Here is a 23782-nt window from a genome sequence, read left to right on the forward strand (position 1 = left end):
TCAGAGGGGCCATATTTTTGCTGAATGGCTGCCGTCTGTCTTTCTCCTTGGGAACTGGCCTCTCTTGCAGTGGGAGCTGCCCACCAGCTCAGACTCATGTGACGTGACAGCTCAGCATGGACAGCTAGCTACAGTGGTTGTGTCTGTTTCTACAGGCTGGCTTCGTTTGGAGGAGCAAGGCACCCTGGCAGACCATGATTAGTTCTAGGGAATTATCGCATCCACAATGGGTTGTCGTATTGTCCAAACCCGGGGAGCAATTTTATCATGGGTCGCGAGGATGAGCTACCAAGCCGCTCAGCCATCTTTGTGATCCTGCCTGTGCCACCACCAGGCTCCCTCGGCGGCAGAGCAACTGCCCATCCACTCACGGCCACACAACACTTTGGGGGGACTGCCACCGGCATGCCGCCACCGTTTTTTCCTGGTCCCCAGGCCAGTAGCTCCCCTTTTTGGACCTGCAGGCCTCTTGGGGAGGTGTTTAGTGACTGTAGGGCAGAGACAAGTGTTAGTTCAACACTTAAAAGTGACAGGATTGCCTTGATAAATGGGAGATATTCCCCCACTTTTTGGGTACATCTGTGCCCCCCCCCAATTTTCCATATTACTGCTGCCCTGGTCTTTGCAAATGTGCGCTAATTTGCTTATATGCAGCCTTGCTATGTCAATTTCCTTGTAAGTTAACGTCTTCATTTCCCTTTTGACAGCTGAAACTTAAAAGGACATTGCCAAGGAATAACTGCACATCATCAGACAGCTATAACGGCATACTTGCGATCATGAATGAAATTGTACGGTTTTTCTGGGGCTGAAAAACATAATAAAGATATAACCCTATTTGTATACTTCTGCGGCATCAACATTATTATTTGTTAAGTGACAAGCAAGAAGAGGGCACGGGCAGAGTGGGGACCAGGGTGAGGGCGCAGGGGCATGGGCTGGAGGACAAATGGGATGTGGGGGAGGACACGCCACAGTGAGCCTGTTCCTCTGTCGGGCATACCATGGGTTGTGCTGGAAACAGCCGCCACACACAGCTTGTTCGTGGGGCGGTTTACGAGGCAGCCCTCCCACCCACCTACCCCGTCTCTGACCTGGCTCACGTGAGCACGGCCCGGTGTGGCTCGCCATGGTGGGTGGGGGCAGCCAGGGGCACCACGTCGTCCATTTAAGACACTGCCCGTGGCTTTGGCGTTGTGCGACCCCTCCAAGGGTGCTTCGTTGGAATGACGGACAAATCAGCCTGCAGCCCCACAACTTGCCATGTCCGGGGCCACATGGCCACGGAAAAAATGTGTACCATGGGAGATTATTTTCCTTCTGTGTGCATGCAAGTGGTGAGCTGCCCAATTAACCTGATTACCCTCGTTAGGCAGAGAAAGTGAGTGGCGGGGCTGATGGACCAACCACCCTGACACCCACTGCTTGTTCTAGGATGGTTCATAAACCACTGCAGCCGCCTTCCTTTGTTGGATTCAGATGTCATGACAACCCACACCCAGCGAGGGTAATTATGCCAGCTGAGCAGCCTGCGAGCAGCATGCGCGGGGAAGGAGAATAAGCCACTGTGGTTTAAATTCCTTCTGTGACCATGCAAACCTATCCCTTGGCTTCATGAGTGGCTTCTTAACCCCCCGCCCCACATAACAAGCGACTTTTACCAGCTTCAGATGTCATGAAAAGTCACACCCAATAACAGTAATACTGTAAATTAAGATACACAATTCCATCAAAGTGCAAGATAGACCCCCCCCCATGTCTCCCTTGTATATATGCACATGATGAATGGAAAAAGATTTTACCTGTTCTGGAATTCCAACCACCTTCTCATTCTGTGCTTCGAATTTCAGACAGAGCTTAGATGTGGCATCCATATTAGTTGTTTTGAATCAGGCTCTGAACAGTAGTATGGGGCCATAGAATAATTAGATAGCATCATCTTTGCCAGTTCCCACCTCACCCAAGTTCCCAGTGTTCAAACTCTGCTCTTTATGCCCGGCGCCTTCTCACACTGTACCTCTAGGGTGCTTCCTCCCTTTGTATCTTCACATCCCTTCCTAATCCAACCTTTTCTGGGGGCAAGGGGGAAGCCCTTGCTATTTTTTAAATTCTTCACCCTTACTTCCACAGAAAGTAAGCCCAAGTACATGAACGGAACTTACATTTTCCCCTTGCACCGTCTGCCTTCTTTTTTCTCCCACACGGATCAGTTGCTGGCTTCTACTTTTTGCTGTCTTTTGGACTGCAAGCAACTTGGGGCAGGTTCCGGGCTTCTTGCCTGTCCAAAGAGCAGTGATGGGGAATGTAGCCCAGATCATCATCCTGAGCAGGATCTGTGGGCTGAAAAGGCATCCCATGCAAGCACGGAGAGCAGCGGAACGTAGTGCGAGGACATTCTTGTCTGGGTGGGCAAAAGCAGCCTGGGCAGGTGTTGTCTTAGTGAGGAAAGAGAGAAAAGTAGTGGACACGCCCATTTCTGGGGTAAGAGAGAGAGAAACCGAGAGAGGAAAAGGGTTGCTCTGTTCACCTCAGAGACCGGGCTAGTTCTTCCCGCTGGTGCCTGGACTGGCTTTCCCCCAGTGCTGCTGGCCCGTCTTCCCCACCCAAATTGCAAAGCACCTTGTAAGTGGATGATAGCATTGCTCGCGGTGTGCATGATTCCAGAGAGGTGCCAACACCTTCTACGTCACCTGAGATGACTGCTGGAGCACAGAGAACACTCTGTCCCAGCTGATTCTGAAAAGCAGCCGATAGGTTTGTTAGAACAAGTACAGCCAGAAAGGCAACCGCGGCCGGAGGGTGACAGACCTGTGTTTCTGTACAGGCTTGTCAGTGTACCGTGTGTGTGTCTACAGCTCCAAGCAGAAACCGGGCGACTCACTTGCCTCACCCCTGGGCTGTCTGCATCCCAAGTTGACTTGTACCAGCCTGGGAAAATCCATATTTGGATGGGGAGCTACTTGATGATTTATGGCTTTCGCTACTCAGGAAGTCCTTTGTGATCCACAGTCTGAATAGGCAAGTATCGTGGAACCGTTTGTTGACTGTATAAACTCGAGCTCAAGTTCCTGCTGTCCTAATTGCTACATTCCAGAGAGTATGAAAAAGGCAAGAAGTGGGTACCGTTTAGAAGAAAGGAGTCCCCAGTCAACCCAAAACCAAGCCTGTGTCTGGTAGAGCCTAAAGTTTTGTGGCTTCCTCTTATTTCTCCAAGTTAAGATTGTAACCTAATACAGATGCCATGGCTTGGATGTCATCCACTCCCCCCACCGATTCGTTTACCATTTTGCTTGATGAAGAATACTGGAGACCTTGAAGACTCAAGAGTATTTTGTGACCTTTGACTTGTCTTAATAATGGCATTACTGTGATAATTTACTTGGAAAAGCAAGTCACATAAAATGCCCAGTGAGTATAGATTATAATATCATTTCTGCAGGAGTATGAGGGGTGTGTTGGTGTTTTGTTTTGTTTTGTTTTGTTTTTTGGTCTGCTTATCCAGCAAAGCAACTTTTCTCACTGTCCTTTCTCCAGGGAGTCCTGTGGCAGACTTTTAAGTGGATCGTTGATATAGCTGGAGGTTTGCTTTACTGGATCCCAGTAGCCTGGGAGGTTCTAGAACTGTGCTATATTACCTGATAGGTTCTTGTAAATCAGCAGTTTCACACTTCCTGGACTGAGAAGCCTTGTGATCTCATGGGTTTACTATATGGTCATAAGACAGCATCATCCACACGAATGGCAGCTTCTTAACCTGAGTAGTTTTGCCTTGGTGTGGGAAACCTAATTTCTTCTTGTTGTTAAATCGCAAAGCTAAAACAACAGATCCCTTTATAGGTTTCTGTACCAATTAGGGTATTCCTGCTGCAGGATGTCTTTTGTACATTCCAAGCACTTGGGGTCATTGGGTTCCTGCTTCCCTGTTGCTTCTTCTCTTTTTAGGCAATGAATGGCTCACTTTAATTAAAGAAGAGAAATAGGGCCTAGTCTGCCAAACTGCAAAGACAAAGCATACCAAGGAAGGGGAACACAGGGAAAAGGTAGACGAGGAGGATTGCTTCAAGTGGAGCTATAAGCTGACTTTTATATCCAGCGGAGGCCTGGTGGATCTTCCTTTACTTCTGTTCTTACTTAAATAGCAGTTGGTGGGTCTTGTTTTGGTTGATGGATGGGCCCAAACATTCTTTCCCCTTGTTTCTGTGTGCCTAGGGCAACAGGATGTTGGAGCCAAGTACTCTTTCTGGGACTGAGAGGGGAAGAGAGTCCCCTGCAGGTGCTCTGTATGGAGTTTGTAGTCCAACATATCTGGAGGGTGCTGCTTTGGAGGAGGCTGACCTAAGCTTTCTTCTAGTTACAGGCAGGGCCGTCTTACTTTAAGTTTGCTTAATAATATACGCACCTTTTCTTTATCCCAAACAAATGCAAAGCAGCTTACAATGAAAAAGGAGCTGTAATAAAAACAATGCAAAACACACAAATGTAGAATCTAGCACAATCAGCAAAAGAGGAGATTGCCTCCTTTTTATAAGAGAACAAAATACATGCTTACAGTCACAGCAAAATTAGCCCAGTTCATGCTAATGAAAGAGCCGGCCAACCAAATGCATTTCGAAATACAACCTTGTTTTGGCTCCGTGCCTGGAAGAGGCCAGGCTGGGCTTGGTGGGGCTGTTTGGGCGTTGCACAAGAGGGCACCACTATGAAAAAACCCCGACAAAACTTCTCCACCTACAGAGAGAGCTGATGGATGCGACTGGGGATGGGAGTCCGTATGGGAGACAGCAGAGATCCTAACCGGGTTAAGTGGGTAGCAGGTTAAATGCAAGAGGTAGATTTGGAGGCGGGATTTCAAGGTGCTGGAGAGAGAGTATGGGGGCACCCTTGGCATGTTCAGGGTGGGATTTCCAGGATTCTGGGCAGCCGTGGGCCAAGCCGCATGCTGTTGTTTGTGGGTCCAGTTGCAGCCAGCTGGAAGGTCAAACGCAGTCGTTCACATGTGTGGTGGCGTATTGATTCTGCAAGCCACATCTGCTGCTGGAGGGAATAGTAGAGAAAGCTCATGGTAAAATAAAATTTAAAAGTCACAGCGCCGTGCTCCCTGTCCCCTGGCCCTAACCCTAACCCTGTTTTTATTTAAATAAAATATTTCAACCTAAAAAAAAAAATCAACCTAACCCTGACCCTGACCCTAACCTTAACCTCTGCCCCAGCTGATGGAACAGGAATAAAAAATAAAGAGTGGCGAGAGAGAGGGGCGGGCATCTTTCTCTTTTGGAAGGCAGCCCCACTTCTCAGAAGAGCAACCTCCAGCTGCTCCCCTCCCCATCTTTGTGGTGGCACTGCAGGCTCTCAGGCCACCTCCTGCCCTTCACTGCCTCAGGTCTGATCCTTATCTAGATTGCAGGCCCAGCCTCGCTCCTCATGCAAGCCATGAATGAAGGGGGGGCGCTCTGCCTCTCTGTGGGCACTGCAGAGAACTGCTGCTTAATGCAGAGAAAATCCCGACAGGAGGGAAAGAGAGCGAGCAAAGAGCAGAAGAAAGGTGGGATGGAGTTTGCCAGAGGACACTTAAAACTAACTGCAGAAGTGGGAATGGTGTGGGGGGAATACAGGGAACATATGCCAAATGCTAGGATAGATGCTGAATACAAGTTTGTATTCTTAGCTCCTTATTTTTAGCTTTTTTCCTCAGATGCAGAATGCAGCACCTCTCGCTCTGTTCAATGCATGCAGCTTGTGTGGATTTTCTCCTGCATGGAGGAATCTCCATCCTCTAGGTCTGAGCGAGTCTGTCTTTGCTCTGTCCCCTTCCTCAGAGCCATTCTTAACCCCTGACTCCTGCAGTAACCTGGCTTATTCCAAACAATTGATTTATCCAGAAGCGATTCTCTTCCTTCAGCCATTTAGGATGGAAGCTTGTGCAACCTTTTGCTTGTCTTCCTGCCTCATTGTTTTTGGTGTTCATTTCTTAAGATTTTATCCTGCCCCGACTCAAGGCGGTATAAGTTATCTCCCTTTCCTTAATTTTATCCACCTAACAACCCCGTGAAGTAGGCCAGCATACCTCACAGATGGGGTCTATTGCTGTTGGTGGGTTTTTTTAAAAACGTACCCTTCCTGCAGTGAGTTTCCTTCCTGGTGCCTGCTCTTCCTTGCATTTTGAAAGGATAATCACAGCTGTCATGGACAAAAGTCAGGCAAGCAACGTTCGTTTATATCCACCTTGTTCTCTTTTACCTAGTTAAACACCAGAAGATGTTTTGGTTTTTTTTTTAAATTTCTGGAAAATAAAAAGCACTGTACAGAATGTGCAGGGCATCACAGTCGGCTTTGAGAATAATGTGTAACTCAGGGGCACATCTCTTGTCCTAATAAATCATATTTGCTACAGTGGAGGGCAACAAAGGGACTCCTTTCGGTTGAGTGCTATGCAAGGCGCTTCCTGGAATATCTCTTAGTACTGTGGTCGTCCCCACGAGCAGAAGCCTTGCGATTTGTCTCTCGCTTCCCAAAGCGTATGTCTGCGCACGCTCACATTTCCTCCTCTGACGGATTGTCCTTCCGCAAGAGCAGGATGATTCTGCCCACAGTACGTCCAGTCTCGGCTCAGTGCTAGGATTCGGTGAAGCATGGGCTCCCCTTCAGCCGCAGTGGCAGGGCAGGCCGCAGGGCTTGTGAGATGCTTAGGCCAGGCAGAGGGGGGAGGGGGGAGGCGGGAGGCCCCCCCCCCCGTCTCCTGCCAATCCCATGCCTTGCTCCCGACTCAGTCAGTGAGGGAGGAGGCTCCCGCCTGAACAGCCCCACATACTGTGGTCCGATGCCTCTGGGACGTTTTGGATTACTGCTCTCATAATCCCTGGCCACCCATGCTTGCTGGGGCTGATGGTCATGGTCTTCTACAATATCTGGAGGTTGCCCAGGGAATTGCTAAGACAAGGGTGGGCGGGAGATTGATCAGGCTTTCCTGGAAGATCTCTGGGGTGATCTGAGGTAGTATCTGATTTCTGAAAACAGCCACAGCTGAAAAGTCCTGCCACCATCCCTCTGAAATTAGACTATTGAAAGAGAATGCCTGGAGAAAAACCAGCTATGGTTTTGTGTGTGAAAGGAACCTGATGCGGCTGTTGCTACCCACCGGATCGAGCATGTGCTCAGAATCTCTGCATTGCTCAGTGAGCCCCGGTTGGCTCCTGCCTCCAGTTAGTGGGCCTTTGGCTTCAAGTAAAAAAAGAAAGCACATCCCACAAACTCAAAAGCCTGTCCGTCTGTAATCCACGCTGCTGTCGGCAGGCATGCAGCGGAGGGCCTTCGTGGCGTCCCAGCTTTGGGAAATGCTTTTGGCCGCCTCCATCTCTGTTCCTTCAAGTACAACTGGAAAGAAGGTTATTCAAACAAGCCTCTCAGCAGGGCTTTGGCTCCACTTACTGTTACTGGGTTTTTGTTCTTGGTTTTGATTCTAATGGTGGTGCTTTGGATTATGATCGTTTGGAGCCTTTTTTGAGAGGAAAGAAAATAAATAAAATCACGCCAGGGCAGCAGGACCAGAGGGGCTACATATATACTACCCAGGTCAAATTTGGCTGGTCTTTTGAGGGACAGTACTGCTTTAAAAGCCTTTTGTAACTCACCTTCTTCTTTAATTATTTAACGTATTTAGTTTATTTAAATTTTAAAAAACCATTAATGCATAGCTGAGAAAAGACAGATAAAATGTAGGTCTGCATATGAAGCATCAATCGGAAAGGAGTCCCGTTCTTACATAAGCTCTAGAGCTCTTCTGCTTTATGGAAAAAAGAGCTGTCAATTCCTGTCACATTGTCAACAAATTTTACTTCAACAACTGACATTCATAGTAAACATATCACTTTTAACAATTAATGACTAGCAGTTAATTTCCTCTGCTGAATTGGTGAGGATGCAACCTGCTTTCAGTGTGCAGCTGTTTAGATTCTGGGAGCCATGAGAAAATAGCAGCTAAATCTTTTTATCCCATCTGTAAAATGGAAAGACTCATGATCTCCCTTGCAGGGCTGCTGGAAATGCGGTTTACTTGAGTTATCCTGTAGGGCATGAGGGTAAACTATGAAATCAGACTTTATTATTATTTCTTGGCAGCCTCGCGTGATCATATTGTTGCCCAAAGGTTAGGACCTATGTGGGATTTTTCTTTTTTGCTGAGCCTGCGAAATAGGACACTGCTTCAAACTGAGCTGGGAAGGCCAGTCAATTGGCCAGCGAAGTGCTCTGATCTTTACTGGGACACAGGAAGCAGCCTTAATGTGAATCTGACCATGAGTCCATGTAGCCTGGTCCTGCCAATGCTTATTGGCAATGGTTCTTCTGTTTGTGGAAAGAAAAAGAAAAAAAAAGATTGTAGCAGCAGTGGGAAACAACGCAAGATTTGTAAACTACCATAAATAGTGCAGAGCTATTGCATGATAAAAAGCCTTGTCTAGATTTACCCTGGAACAGAACTAGCTGGTGAGCCAGCCAAGCTTTTACCTGCTTGGCCACTTGCCAAAACTGGAGGATAGAAAGGAAGAAAAAGTTCCAATTGAGCCACTTCTGGCTGCTGTGTGCACGTTCCGTATCACATCGTAGCGTGCGCATGCGCTGCCCTTGGGCATCTTTTGCAATACTGGTTGTATTTGCAGCAAACTGCATTTACACGCACACTGAAACCTTTGTGCAACGGATGCCTGTACTGTGCCATTGCTCTTGCAGCAGGTTCCATGGAGATCGCTGGCCTCATTTGCACAGTGTGTATTTTGTGAGATTGTGTGTGGAGGTGTTGGTTTGTTTATTTAAAATAATTGTAGCTTGCCTTTTAAGGTCAGGCTCATCCAGGATAGCTTCCAACATATAAACACATACCATAAAATCTATGCAGAACATAAAAATATAGTTGATTAAAATGAAGCAATCAAGAACTTGCAGGATGACATTCGGCCCAGTAAAAACAGTCAAATCAGATTAAAAAATCTAAACTATTTGCACTTTGGGGGCTAGGTTTCACCCTGTTTCTCTTCCTAATTTTCCATTTGTTTGTATTTGTTTTAATTTGATACCGCTTTTGTCATGGCCTTTGGCTTGCACGATAAAAGGTGTACACTGTGCTGTCTGTGCAGCAGTTGTTAGTTACCCAGTTGTGTGTCAACAAAGCAACAAGCCCTGGGTAGAGCCCAAACTTCCCCCTAACAGTCAAATGAATGCCTGCAGTCTCATCCCAAGCCACTGTTCAAGACCGTGCAGCTCCTGTGGGGTGTGGCTGTGAGGTCATAAAAGGCCAGGAGCCTTCCCTAACCCAGAACCTTCTAAATATGTTATACTACAACTCTCAGAATCCCCCAGGCAGTTTCTTGGTGTCACACATCACTTAAAACTTGTGTAAGGTTCCCTTTCCCCCAGCACGCACTCTCGCAACACCCTGGCTATGCTGCTAAATGTTTTAAGTTGCTCATAGACAGGGATCTAAGACCTCTGCCTGGGAGGGGAAAAATATACTTATGATCCAGCATGGACTGTCCTGTAATGAAACCTGGGTTTTTTTTTTTTTGTTGTTTTTGTCACTGTTACATAGAATAGAGAACCAGGGCTGCTGCTGTTAGCTTAACTTGCGGAAGGGGCAGAGTTTTGGGACCTCCATATTGGGCAGCAGGAGAAAGGGGAGTGTGTCAAACCTCAGAGGGGTATGTGGCCTGGCTGTCTGGCTCACTTAATGATACTTCTCTCTCATCTAATATAATACAATAAATATGAAGTTTACATCTAAATATAAAAGATCACCATTTAAAATATGCTACTAAAACAAAGTCCACCGCAGTTGTAGTAAAAAGCAATACAAAGGACAAGTAAGATGGAACAGTATACGATTGATTGGAATTAATTACAGGCCAGAGAAAGGCTGCGTGAGCAAGTACATTTTCAAGAAATATTTCTTAGCATTCTTTCTGCCTTTCAAAATGTGTTGGGCAGAGTGCACTAGAGGCTTGGCACTGCCGCTGAGAAAGGCTGCCTTCGAGATACCCTGGGGCAACATCCCTTCTCTAAGCATCTTGAAGGCCGGCTTGGTTAGATACAGGGGAAGGCAGTCTGCTGTGTATCCTGGCCCCAGGTTGTTTAGGGCTGTGGCAGGGGACACAGTGACTTCACAAACTGCTCCTGAGCCAGGCCTGGTTAAAGGCAGACACCACGCTTTCCTGGAGTGGTTTATTTTCACGTTAACGATTCCTCCGTTACTATTTCTGTGCTTCATGCACCATTCTTTCCAGCAGGACGATCTGCTTTAGTGGATTCTTCATTGGTTACAGCAAATGATTCCTCTGTTTTCCCCAGAACTCTGTCCCAGCTTCCCTCACTGTTCATATCCTAGGACCATCTGTCATAAGGAGCGAATGCTTCCTAGGAACGGATGCCTTTACCAGTTCAATAAACTGTTGGAAAATGTAGGGATGGGAGCCACTTCAATAGCTTCCAGAGATGCTCCCCAGATGTGTACACATTAAGAAGTTGTACCAAGGTTGTGCCCATCTTGTTTATTACACCAGCCTTCCCCAGCCAGGTGCTGTCCAGATGTTTTGGACTTGGCTCTCGCCTGGTTAGCAATACTGGGAGCTATAGTCGGAATGTTCTAGAGGGCACTTGGTTGCTGACAGCTGTGCTGCAGCATCCAGCAAAATCATCTGGATAGATAACTAAAAAGTACGCTGCGAATTCCATTGGAGTTGTTCAATACCCACCACCACAAAGAAAGTCCCCTCCAGTTCCCAGGTTTTCTTAGAAACAGCTGATAAATGGGTTTAGATCTTGTAAATTGTTGTTTGTTCTCTCCTTTGTTCTAAAACAGTCCCCTGGTGAGGAAAGAGCCATTTGAATCAGGCGTTCCCCACACTGCAGCATAGCTCTTTCTAAAGCTTATGTTGTGAGCCGCTTATGTTGTGAGCCGCCCTGAGGCTTTGTTGCGATGGGGGCGGCATAGAAGTGTTTTAAATACAGACAGACAGACAGACAGACAGACCATGGTTCAGATTCCCAGAACCTCTGGTCAAAAGGTGACACCTGAATCCTAAGGCCTCTGCCTGCCTTCTCATACTTACTGGCTCCTACTACATAATTGTCTCGAACCACTGGCATTTTGAGCCCCAGCTGAGCTGCAGGCACCTTGTTTTCATAATTGCAAGCTTGGGAAGGAGCACCCGTGAGTCACGGGAATGTGGCAAGGCCTCTGCTTCTCTGGGAATAATAGTGAAATATTGACGTCTGACTGCTTCACTAAGTTCAGATGATACTCCAAACCATGGTTAATTTAGGAGGCTTGTGTGGACCCTTCTCCCTCTTGCATGGAGCTTTGCTTTCCATATCCTGCTTAGTGCTGACCGTAGTTTGCCATGGTATCTGTGCTGGCAAACTATGGCTGGGTTTGTACGATGCAACAAGCCAAAATGGAACATGAGTTGCCATTGAATGTGAGTTATGATCGGACATTGTCGCTGAATGTGGGTTGCTGTACTGTGTGAACCCAGCTGCACTGAGAAACCGTGGTTTGTTAGCCATAAGCTACCCATGACGCAAACCATAGTTGGTTTGGGTTGTGAACTGTGGATTGTTTATCATTCATAAACTATAGTTTGCTAATGCAGACAGGACCACACAGCCCCAAAATGCTTGATTTAACAACCCTCTAGCCATATCTTAGCTGGTAGGGTGGTGTGAGCCCGATCATCATTTGCTAGTTCACAGTGGCAACTATGAGTTGTTAGTCTGCGGTTAGCATTTACTCTTCCCAATCTTAATTGGGAGCTCTGGCTTGAAGTAGGTTTTGGCCTCTATTTCTGGAGGGCAAGCATTTGGCATACGTTGGATAACATCAGACCAGGATCAGTGCTAGATGGAAAATGGGGAGGGAAGCCATGTGAGAGTGCATGGGATAGAGAGGAAGCAATACGTGAGCCATTGGCTTGTTTGTGCTCTCTCAGCCATGGTTTTAGAGGATGACCTCAGTCGAGGCTGCCGAATGACTTGCTCGAAGGTTTTGGCATAGAATTAAGACTTTTTTCTCAGCGTAAGTGAACTGACGTGTGTGGCCTGGGCTTCAGCATCTGTCTATACTTACTGGGTGACTTGGCCAATTATGCTCTCTTAGCTTAATCTACCTCACAGGTTTGTTGTAAGCATGAAATGCGGTGGTGAGCATGGATTCCCACGACATCAGCTTATAGCATGAGGAATGTTCTGAACAATGAAGCTTGCAGTGAAAACATTGCACTGTTTCCCCACTTGAGTTAGCTCTAGGTCAGATTTTGGGCTAGCACACAAATAGTACAACCCTCCCTCATGAAGCCGGGGACATTTCGGCCAAGGCCACGTTCATGGCTTGAGACAGGGGTGACATGAATGTTTTCTGGCCAGTTGCTTTGCAGCTTAACAGCATATTGTTTATTACAGGTCCTTGCAGATCCTTGTGTCCATCCCTCGATGTTCACCAAGTTTCCAATAAATCGCGTACCCCTCGCCGTGGAAAACGGGCCGTCTTTGAGTGTAGCAGTTCAGAGTCGCACACTTGTTTCCCCTGGCAAGGCATGAGCTGCTGCTGCCCGCTTGATGCCAGCCGCCGCGTGACATGGCAGCACCCCCGGTATCACGCCACGGTCGCTGGACACCACCCGCCAGCCTCTCTCGGTCAGGCCCAGTCGCTGCACGCGCGAGCCAGAATTTGGCCTCGTCAGTTAATCTGGGCTGTGTGTGTGTGCCAGCGCGAGCCCCTGTGTGGGTTTTCCCAACCAGTGCTCAAAGCTGATCGTATTCTCCAGGGCACAGGCCTTGGACGACTTCACGTGTGCATGCACACGCTTCGAGTGAGTGTTGCAGTAGGAAACAGTTATCACCTCACAGACTTAGGATCTCTGATCATGCTGAAGCCAGGCTGATTTTTTTTAAAGAGGGCAGTGTTAACAGAGAGCCAAGCGGCTGCTTCTTGCCCCAGCCTCTGGGGTGGAAGTTACCCTATCAACGTGGTCCCTGCTCCCAGCAGCGTTCCAGTTCCTCCTCCAGACTGCATGGGGGCAGCAAAGCCCCCCCCCCCCCGGTGCTGCATTACTTGGAGCCGCAGAAAGGGCCAAAAGGCCCACGTTTCCCCTTCTCCTCTGAAAGCTGCCGTTCAAGTGACAGGTCTAAAACACAGATGGAGCCGTCCCTCTGCACTCGTATCTCTATGGCACCAGGTCTTGCTGGCACCCGCCACCTTCCAGATGGCCCGGCTTAGTAAGAGACAGGAAGTTCGGATTGAAATGCATCCGGCCTGGGCACCCTTGCTCGGAGCAGAGTGTGGCTGTGTTGCCTAAGCACGCGCGTGCACACGCACACACATGTGCGTGTGTGTTGATGAGGCAGACTTAGACTAGCCTTGTGCCAGTGAGAGCCCAGATAGGAGATGAGAGTATTGCAGAGATTCCGTTTGCAAAATTACCTCCTCTTGTATAATGAATGAGAAGGAGTGCAAGGCGAAGGGATTAGACACGATCTGATCTTCCACAGGTCACCACCCATTATCCTGGCATTACAGAAGCCTGCAAAGGGGTGTGGGTAGGCTTGCTGCCAGTAGAGGGAGCTAGCTTCCCAGCAGAGAAGAGGAACCCTTCAAGGCAATGAGTGTGTTGGCTCTGGGTTCAAATTCGGATCCATTTCAGAGCTGCTCGGTGGGTTTGGTCAGGCTGGTTTCTCAGCCTCTGTTCCTTATCTGGGGAAATTAGAGGTTTATCTAAAATGGTAGCTGGAAGAATGAATGTGATGTGGCTCTCCCGAAGTAATTAATGGCAGTGATGGTAATTGCTGTGGGAGCAGAGGGTAGTTTGAATTCGAAGCTTCGGGTGTTCGTTTAAGGCCTCTTAATCACCTTGGATATTGTAGTAATGGCTTGAAACCAGGCATGTGACGTCGTCCTGTAACCTTTCTCCAAGCTGGCATCTTCCAGATGGCTTGGCCTACAGCTGCCATCACAGGGAAGGCCCCAGGCTGAGGAAAGTTTCCTTATGATCTCACACAGAGTGTTCAAAAGCTCAGAGGCTGACCTGATCAGGGTCCTCTTTGCCCGGAGATTGCATCATGGAGCCAGAGTATGACTCCCACCAGTCCTCCCTTTCTGCTCTTCAAGTGGAGGAACTGTCTCATGAAATTTCAACAGCCCTGCTTACCAAGAAATAGGAGGTGATTGAAAATTAGCCGTGTCTAACCAACAAAATACTTCCCTGCTTTAGCTGTTGTGGACCCCGGGCTGTTTTGGTTAGAATGCAGAATTGGCACAAGGGTCATTCCATCTTTGTCAGCTTTTAGATTGTGAGCTTCTTGGGAGAGGCACCTGTTGTCCTCATGCTCCATGCGTTGGATATTCCCTCTGAAAAGTGATGTATACGTTCTCCCTGAAGTACTTCAGGTGTTGGAAGGCCTTATTGAGCCAAGCTATTTGGGCAAAAACCAGGAAACCAGCTTTGAAGCTCTGGAACATATTCTGGCTTGTTTTGAAGCTGTTCTTTATGCTTTCTCACTTTGGATATAACAGGAAGTGCTAGTTCAAGGCAGCTTGTTTGCTCATTCATGCAGAGTCATGTGCAAGTGCCCAGAGTTTGTGCAGATCAGTAAGCCAAGGTGTTGATCGTCCAGACAAGGCCCAGAGTTGGTGCTGCACACATGAATGTCTTTGAATGTGTTTCCTCCACGCTGTTTTTGTCTCGCCTCCCTCCATATCGCTTGAAGGGGCATCCATGTCCCCCCCCCCGTTCCCTTTTACTCTCACGGGCAGCCCTGCCAGGTAGGTTTGGCTGAGGGCATGTGACTGGGGATGGTCACACAATGAGCTTCAGGGCTTAAACCTGGCGCTCTGCTAGATCCACTCCAGAATGCCCTTTGGCACAGGGGTTGCTCATTCTGCTCTACCCAAGAAAATCCTGTGGCTGTAGAGCCCCACACAATTTCCCACTAATGAAATGAATCCGCTGAACTTCTTCTGCATCTTTCCTCATCCCGATACCCTCCAGACACACTGGACTACAATTCCCAGCATTTTCCTACCCTCCCTGACTAGCTGGTGGATCCTGGGAGTCGTTGGCCTGCGCATCTGGAGAACAGCTGATTAGGGAAACTTCCTTTGCTGCATTATTGTGACTGGAAGTGAAAAACTTGTATATAAGAGTAGACTTTCCTTCTAACCCAGAGCCATAACCTTTGCTTTCCATTACCCCACAGGTATCTATTGTGAGTTCCTGGTTGTGCATAGATTGACCTGTTTAAGCATCAGTGATTGATTGACTTAAAACCCCTTTTAACTAGTTGGCAGCCTTACCTGTCTCTCTGGTGGGTGAGTTTATTGGCTGTGCCTTAATCCCCCCCCCCCATGTACAGAGTAACTGCAAGTGAAGCTCAGTCTTTTCTCTGTGGCCTCCCTTTCCAGAGGTAAATAGGTTTATCGCTCTTTGTTAACTCTTTGGTGGGTGTTTATTCAGAGCAAACATACTGCTAGGGCGATGCAAACATAACTGGAGTTGTTCTGCAGAATAACCGGAATGACAAGTTCTGGCAGGAGACCGGAAGAGTTGCACCAAAGGGGTGGGGGCAGAACTTTCCCTGGGGCGATGCAGCTCCAAAGGAAAGGCAGAGGGAGGGGAGTGGACAAGGGCACCCTTCCCACCACCTGAAGGTGGAAAGGAGCCAACCACGTCATCCCTGCCTTCCTTCCTTCCTTTCTTTCCTTTTTTCTTTGTTTTACCTTTTTGGGTTACCTTTCCTTCAAAGGACTTTTGGCGTTTAGAGAGGTTTAGATAAATGCGAGGGCAGACAGTGGTCCTTTGGGCTGAGCCATAACACTCCGTGGTCCAGCCTCCATCCCTTGGCTTGATGTAGGGCTGTCTCATGGCAACTGTGAGGATCAGATGGGGATGGGGAAGTCTGTGGGTGCCACCAGAGGAAGATTTAGGGCAAAAATAGAACAAATGAAGAATGTTAATCTTTTATAAGGAAAACGCTAGAGGAAATATTCAGGAAGCGAAGCTTTTGTGGAGAAGGTGACTGTGGAACAGAGAAGAGAAGATTTGGGGTCATGTAAGCATTCAGACTCAGCCCTTGCATATGGACTATGGAATTGTCCCAACCCAGTGGCTCAGCCATCTCGTGAGAGGAATCCTACAGATGCCACAGCAGGGCTTTGACATGCCTCAAACACGTGCTGGCTTTTGTTCCCCTTGGACCCCCTTGGTGCACCAAAGATAATATCAGATTCTATACTTTTACCTGTATTTGAGGTGTTCAAGCCTGAATACCTTCTGAGTGTAATGTGAGCCGCTTGCTTTTTAATTTAGTGTTAGTGCCTTCCAAACAACTGTGCCAAATTGTAACTCACTTTTTTGCAGCGTGTTAACCTCAACTCCCCCCCCCCCATCACAGATGAGAATGTAAAATTAAGGTTACATTCTAGCCCAAATAAAATGCAAAGAAGGGTCATTCTGCAGTGTGGGATAATTGTGAGTTGGGTTGTGGCCTTCTCCTCCTCCGGATGTCTGTAGGCAGTTCTTTGTCTTAATTGCCGAATGAGGCTAATGACTCCTAAGACATATTGTGGTGATAGTTGCTTATCCAGAGAAAATTTGGTCCTGAGGAAACAAAACCCATGTATGTATTGGCTATGCTGAGGAACAATTACTTTGGTGCAGAAATGGACCTCAGGTGACCCAGAGAGAGCAAAGCAAGACTTGTCTGTATCACAACCGCCAGGTGCAGCATCAGTACCAGACAAGGTATAGATATATGTGGGTGGGGAGAGAGACCTTGGGAGTCAGTTTGCTTTTAAAACCCCATTCCAGGGGTGTGGGGATTAAAAAAAGGAGAAAGGTTCTGGAGTGCATTCATGGAAACAAGTGTGTGCTCATTCAGCTCTTCGACGGTATTGAGCTTCCCCGCTGGCTTCCCCACTCAGGGACTCTTAAGATTTAACACTGTAGGCTACGTTTGAAGCAAATGCCCGGGATGTGTCCTCCGGGCTGTCCATGCACACTTGTGTGATCAAAATGATGTCCAGTGTGGCACAGCAGTTAGACTGGACTGCTGAGACCCAGGTTCTGGACCCCACGTGGCCATGAATCTCCCTGTGGGGCTCTCAGCGTCGCCTTCTCCTAAGGATCAGTTGGCAAGTGCCAAGAAGGAGGCCTTAGTAAACTGCCCCAGGTCGCTTGCAGAAGGGAAAGAAATTGAGAGACTTAATAAAATCCAGGAGGGACAAAGTGCACCTCTGAAGTACCCCACCTGCTGCCCATCACACCCACCTGGCAAACAGACGCCTACCTTCATTGGTACAGCTTCAGCTTTGAAAAGCTGTCAGCCGGTTCTGATGGAAGCCAAGCGGTGTCTTAGGTGGGATGGGGCGGCGTGAGCCAGTGTGGCCATTCCGTTTTTCTAGAGGTTAACTGTCCGCTGGAGCTTTTAGAGGTTTTTAGTGGCTTTTAAAATAGCTTTTATTACCTTGCTATTAGGATTTTTGGGGTAAGTTTTATTGATCTCTGTTCTGCAATTTGACAGGCCCTACGTATTGATTGTCTGTTTATACTTGTTTTTACTGTCTGTAAGCATTTATGGAGATACTCATTTTAGGAGGAAAAAACAAGCCTGAGATTTTCCTCCGAAAAGTGATGTCTCCAAAAATGGTGACAAAGGTACAAGAAAGCCAAGACACGGATAAGCAAACCTGCCAGGGCCTTCACGGCCTTTTCACTCTGCCATGTGCATCCAGGCACGGGGTGGTGGCAAAGAAACCTATAGCACCCACCACAGCAAGCATGTTAACATGAGAACGAGCCTGATAGACCAGGTGCCAACCTTACTGTATGCCTGTTACAAATCACACCGAAAGCAGAGAAGGTTAGGAAGAGGTCACTCTTGACTGGAACCAGGAGGTGGTTTGCAGAATGCTGCTCCTCCACCCCCGGGGTTTCACGGGGAAGGCTGTGGAAATGAGATAAAATGTGGAGTTGCTGAACAAAATGACATGCTAGGATTTACGGCACTAGGAAATCCCCGAATGAAACCATAAGAGCCCAGGGAGCAACATGTTAATTTCATCAGAGGTGCTTGCAAGTCTAATGGGCAGCGAATGGACCATACTGATGGTTGGAATGTGACAGCAGCTGTTACTGTTTGCGGGAACAAGCCAAAGGCTTGTGCTGTGGCTGCAGCTGAAGAACTCCTCACTGAATGTCCGCGGCCTGGCTCAAACAAAATGCTGACCCATTGTTTATTCAACCTGTGGTTTACCCAGGGTTTGTTGCCCAATACCCACGGTTTTTGCAGCCAACATTTGTTTGCCCACATTCTCCATGTACTCAAATCCCTTTGGGGAGCTATAATGCTGGCACACAGAGCAGCTGGGTCTGTTGTGTTGTGTTTTTCCACTACTTTTGGCCGCTGCCTTTGTGGCAAAATAATTCATGAACAAGGTATTGTTCCAAGTTCAGCCTGTGGGTTGAGCAAGGTACGCAATCCAACAACAAACCAGAAATGAGTTCTTTATGAGTTATTTTCAGTTAGCAAACCATGGTTTGTTAGCACAGCTGGGTTCACACATCACAACAACCCAGAATCCAACAAGCCATGGGTTCATGAGCCTTATGAAGCAAAGCTGTGAAAATGCGAAGTAAGCTTGGTGAAATGAAGCAGAGCACTTCCAAGACAGCAGTGAAAGGAGCGCAATTCTGAACTTGGAATATTGTAACCCAGTGCAAGCAGCCCGGTCGCCGCAGATCTTCACACCGGAGCTCTGTGGCACTTCGTTGCTCACACAGAGAGCACCATCTCCATTTTGCTGACTGGGGAGACGGCGGAAGATGGGGGAAGGATGGATGGAAATAGCATGGTATGCAGTGTGAGCGCATGTTTGGGGAGAACTGGGAGGAAAGTCCCTTGTGAGACTGGCTGCCGGTCTGTGTTGGCGCTAACAAACTAGATGGGCCAACAGTCTGGCTTGGTATTAAGCTGCCCCTGTTTTTTCTGCATGCATCAAGGCACAGTTTGTTGTTGTTCTTGTTGTTAGTCGCGAAGTTGTGTCCGACCCATTGTGACCCCATGGACAACACTCCTCCAGGCCTTCCTGTCCTCCACCATCCCCTGGAGTCCACTCAAACTCACGCCGACTGCTTCAGTGACCCCATCCAGCCACCTCATCCTCTGCCGCCCCCTTCTTCTTTTGCCATCTACTGTCCCCAGCATTAGGCTCTTCTCCAGGGAGTCCCTCCTTCTCGTTAGGTGGCCCAAGTATTTGAGTTTCATCTTCAGCATCTGGCCTTCTAAAGAGCAGCCAGGGTTGATCTCCTCTAGGACTGACTGGTTTGATCGCCTTGCGGTCCAAGGGACTCGCAGGAATCTTCTCCAGCACCGCAGTTCAAAGGCCTCAATCCTTCGGCGCTCAGCCTTCCTTCTGGTCCAGCTTTCACACTTAGACGGTTACTAGAACACCTGCTATTCGCAGCAGCCTTCTAAATGATGGACTGGGCATTTAAATAGTTGTTCTTCGAAGGAAGTCATGTTGGAAAAGATGCTGGGACATGGCTTGTCTGGCCCCAGTTTTGGGATGATGGGGCTCTGCATAGCACGCCCGAGGCATTTTCCAGTCCAATGGGAACTACCTTTACACATTTCCAGCCTTGGGGTGGGGTGGGGGGAGAGCTCCATTTTACAGACTACAGACAAAGTCTGGGCCGCCTTCTCCCTAGGCTGCTGCCGGGGGGGGGGGGGGGGGCACCCGTCACATTTTAATCCACACTTTTGTGAATGTGACAGAAAGGTGCTGAATGGGCTGCCCATGACATTTCCTACCCGACACTGTTCTCACTCCTGCCTGGAATGTTAAATTTATTTCTTGCCATGCAGACAACTTTCCTTTCCTTTGAAGCAGCACCCCTCAGTCTAGTGTCAGATGTGTTGGCCATGCTGGCTGAGGATGATGGGGATTGGAGGAGAACGGTCTCCCCTCTGGGCTATGTCAGGCCTCCAAACTGGTGTATTCTAAGCATTTATTGAAAATTTATCTGTTTAACCAGGCTAGGAGTTCCCTTGGAAGACCATCTCTAACTTTTTGTGCATACTGTTCGTATTTCTTTGCAAACTGTTGTGGCACTTGTGTAGCAAGAAGTAGTGTGTAATTGAGGATAATAATAATGCTTCAACATATCTGAGGTCACTTGGTTTGGAAAAGCCTTTCTGTGGACTTGGGAATTCATAGTACTCAAGAGGCACAGTGCACTTGGCCTTCTGTCTGTTTGTGTGTTAATAGGTTTCCCTTTTTGTTTGTTTGTTTTTGGTAAACCTGTTTCTACAACCATGAAAACAAGAGTCTAAAGGAAGTACAAAATAGCCCCTTTTGAAATTGATTTAAGCCAGCCAGCTTCAAAGCCGGTTTTCTCTGCTTCCTTCTGATTTTAAAATCCTGACTTATTCTGAAGCCAGGGACCACTGTTTCGTGGTTCAGATAAAATAGGAAATGGTAGTTAATCAGGTACAAAATGTGTTTTGCATATCTTGTCTTAATAAGCTGAGATAAGATCGTGTGGATGCGGTTACTGTGTTAGGCTATAGGTCTGAGGCAGCTTCATGCACAGAATTTTGGATTAGCTTTTAGATCCTGGAATTAAGGCAGGCACCCCTCCCAAATGCCGTCAGCACCTTTTGAGTGAATTGGAACAGCTCTCGGCACCTGGAGCTCCGCGTAGCCTCTAAAATGGTTTCTTCCTGGAGAAGAAAGTCAGTCCCTGTGGCAGGGGTGCGGGGGCGGAGAACAGACTCGGAGTCCGGATTAATTCTGCGGCGTGTCTGGCTGTGCTGCTCCCGCCATGAGTTCCAGTACCTGGTTGCGGTAGCGGAGGCCTGTTTAATCGCTGCAGCAGCTGCACGTCACGTTTTAAAACCCAGAGTCCGGAAATGGCTGCTCTCCTGAGCAACTGAAGACCTCCGAGCCAAGTGTGTCTCAGATCGGGAAGTCTGCTTGTCCACAGTTGCTTGCTCCGAGAACGGGGCCTTCTCTGTTTTTGCCTGGAGCCCAAGTTCCCAGGGGGTGATAATCAAGCTTGAATATCTGGCAACTCGTACCCTCAGCTCACATGCAGCAGAGGTGGCTGCCGTGCCCGGCTACTTAGAGGCAATAGTTACTAGCCACTGTTTGTTTGAGCAGCCGCAACTGGTTGTCCTGGAATATTGGTGCAATTGTTAGGCGGTGAACCGGAGACCTCTGCAGGCTGTGCTCTGTTTGAAAGAGCCGGTAATGGGATTTTGTGGGTACACAGGAAATTGGTGGAACGGAGGCTGCGGCCTCAGGATTCAGCCTCCTGGGCGTCCCAGCGCTCACAGTGTTGTTTTTAAAGCCTCCGGCCCGCAGAACCGTGTGGCTGTGCTTCCGACAACATGGGTCGCATCCGGGGAAAGCCAGAGTGCAGCCAAATTAGCCACCCAGGGCTTCAGAGGTCCCGAACAGCCCTTCCCTGTCTCCCCCTCCCCACAGTCACACGCACAGAAACTGGCAGCCAGATAGAAACCACCGCAGGATAAGGTGCTGCATGACTTCTGCCAGGTGCAGGATCCTGCCTTTCACAGGGTAAATGCTGACTTTCCCTCCAGCACAGAGCACACCCAGCCCTTCCCGAGAGCTGCTCGCTGCTCCGGCTCTCTAGGGTGGCTGGCAGGCTCTGCCTCCCCAACCAGCCACCCTGCACAGACGGAACAGAACCAACCCCGCCTGAGCTCTGGGGACTTCGCCACTGGCTTGCCCGAGCCTGGATGCTGTGATGGCAGGTGAAAGGAATCGCACCCTCCGTTCTTCCCCTCCCCTTGCTTTCCCCCAGCAGCAACCCTTCATGCTTGTTTCCGAAGCCCTGCCTGGCTGCTCGCCTGGGTGGGGCAGGCAACTTCCTGTGGGGGAGAAACATGGTGTTGCTGTCACTCTTCTTGCTCTCCTTTCCCTCCCACTGAGCGAAACGCGCAGGTTGCTTTCCTACCTCGGTGTCTGGGGTGGGGGGTGGGAGGCCAGAGCAAGGCAGAGGATTCTGGAGTGGACCCTAGAATAACCGGCTGTCTCTGCTTTGCTGGTTTAACTTTGCAGACGGAGGTTTTTTGGGAGAGGTTTTATATAGGAGCTATTTTTTCTCCGCCCGCCCGCCCGCCCCGCAACTTGCAAACAGGCTCCGAGGACTTGCCAAACAGCCCAGGTGTTCCCGGGCTTGGCGACTGGGGGAGTTGCGAAAGGCACCGCCGTGCTCAGGTATCGGAGGTGGAGACTGGGCACCGGTTGGATGAGGAAGCTCCGCACTTCCTCAGGGCTGTAGCTGTACTTTGCTCCTTCCGGACGGTTTCTCTTTGGGTCAGCAAAAGACGGGATGATGTGCTAGCCGCTTCCTTCCTGGAGAAGGCGGTGGGTCCTTGTGGAGGTCCAGGGGCCAGCCCCTCGCTCAGGCTTGCTAGTAGTCATTTTGGATTGTGGCCTATCCGTTCCTTCTCGGCAGGGACAGGAGGCAGTAGGGGCCGGCCTCCTCTCCCTCAGTTTTCCGTCCTTGGCCTCCCTGAAACAGCGCTGGATCGATGAGGAACGGGCAGCCTTGGGCTGGCAACTGGCACTCTGCAGCCGAAGAGACTGTGGCGAGCAGAGGCACCGCTGCCGCGTGAGGTGGCAGAAGAGACGGCATTTAATGAGTAGAAACAGCGTGTCTGTGACGATGGGAGTAGTAAGTCTCTTCTTTCGAAAGATTCGGCTTCTGGGATCCAAAACAGGCTCTTGGGATGAGTTGGTGGGATACAGATCTGGTATTCTTAGCTCGTTTCCCAGCAGAGGCAAGGCTTTAAGCTCCAAGCCGAGAGGGGACTAGGGAAGGATACCGGTATCTCTCTTGGAAATGCTTTGAGCATTAGCCTTCCTTTTTTTCCTCTCTGCAAGCAAGGTAGATAATGACACATGTCTGAAGAAGAATGAGCAATCGACTGTGTAACTCCAGTGTGGGGCTTTTTCCTTTCTGCCCAGTTCCTGTGGGCTGGTTCAGATGAAACTGAAAGAGTGGGTACCCTGGATGACTTTTTCTTTCAGGGGATTTTAGGTGACTTAAGCATGTAACATCAGGCATTTAATCTTTCTTCCCCGCCCCCCCCCCCCCAATTTTCTTTCCTTGGCTAAGTTTTTGAGAGGTGACTAATCAAAGTGTTTTTCTTTTTAAATTGGGACTTGTTTAAATTGCATGTTAGCAAAACCTGAATTTAGGTGTCCTTTTTAGAACTTCCTTTCAACAGAGCATGTATATCAGGCTGGTTATGATTTAATAACCACAAGCTATCACAATTTTATTTATTTTTAAGGGGGGAAATGTTATTTTCTCTCCTCCATGCTGTATTACAGGAACACACCAGAACCAAAATAGCTGGAGAAAAGGGTACCAGCGGCATGTTGGCTGGCTGATTATAACATTTCATGCTACAGACAGTCAGCTGAAATTCCCTTTAACAAGCTGATTTAGAGATTGTGGCCATTATGAAAACATAATCTTCATCTTTGTAGCATACGAATTGGAAGGGGGCAGCATTTTAAAAAGCAACACATTTCTGGCAGGTTCAAGAAGCACAATATGTCTGCTCTAGGCCTTTCTGCTCCATTACTGGGTGTAGTCAGAGCTCGTTAGGTGGGTCATAAAGATCTCAGCGTCTTCTCTTGATCGTGGCCTATTTCCAGTGAGGTGGTAAGCGTGTGCCTCAGCTGTCTCACCTTTGACTGTTGAGG

The 23782-nt window shown here is 48.6% G+C and overlaps 1 protein-coding gene across 12 annotated transcripts in view; it reads left to right on the forward strand.

Annotated features, from left to right (window-relative positions):
* MARK2 (microtubule affinity regulating kinase 2) overlaps nucleotides 1-23782 on the forward strand; it is a 94207-nt gene that overhangs the window by 34118 nt on the left and 36307 nt on the right. The window contains exon 1 of one of the 12 annotated variants that reach the window (XM_044448326.1): nucleotides 2783-3018. The exons of 9 other annotated variants lie outside the window; for them this stretch is intronic. Coding sequence is in view for 1 of the 3 variants with exons in the window: in XM_044448322.1 (XP_044304257.1) it covers nucleotides 22707-22742 (36 nt within the window). In the remaining 2 variants the exon portion in view is untranslated. 2 more of the 12 variants (XM_044448327.1, XM_044448322.1) reach the window with 2 other exon arrangements.

Source organism: Varanus komodoensis, unplaced genomic scaffold, assembly GCF_004798865.1.
Source record: "Varanus komodoensis strain SLA01 unplaced genomic scaffold, ASM479886v1 scaffold55, whole genome shotgun sequence".
In the NCBI taxonomy this organism is placed as follows: Eukaryota; Metazoa; Chordata; class Lepidosauria; order Squamata; family Varanidae; genus Varanus; species Varanus komodoensis.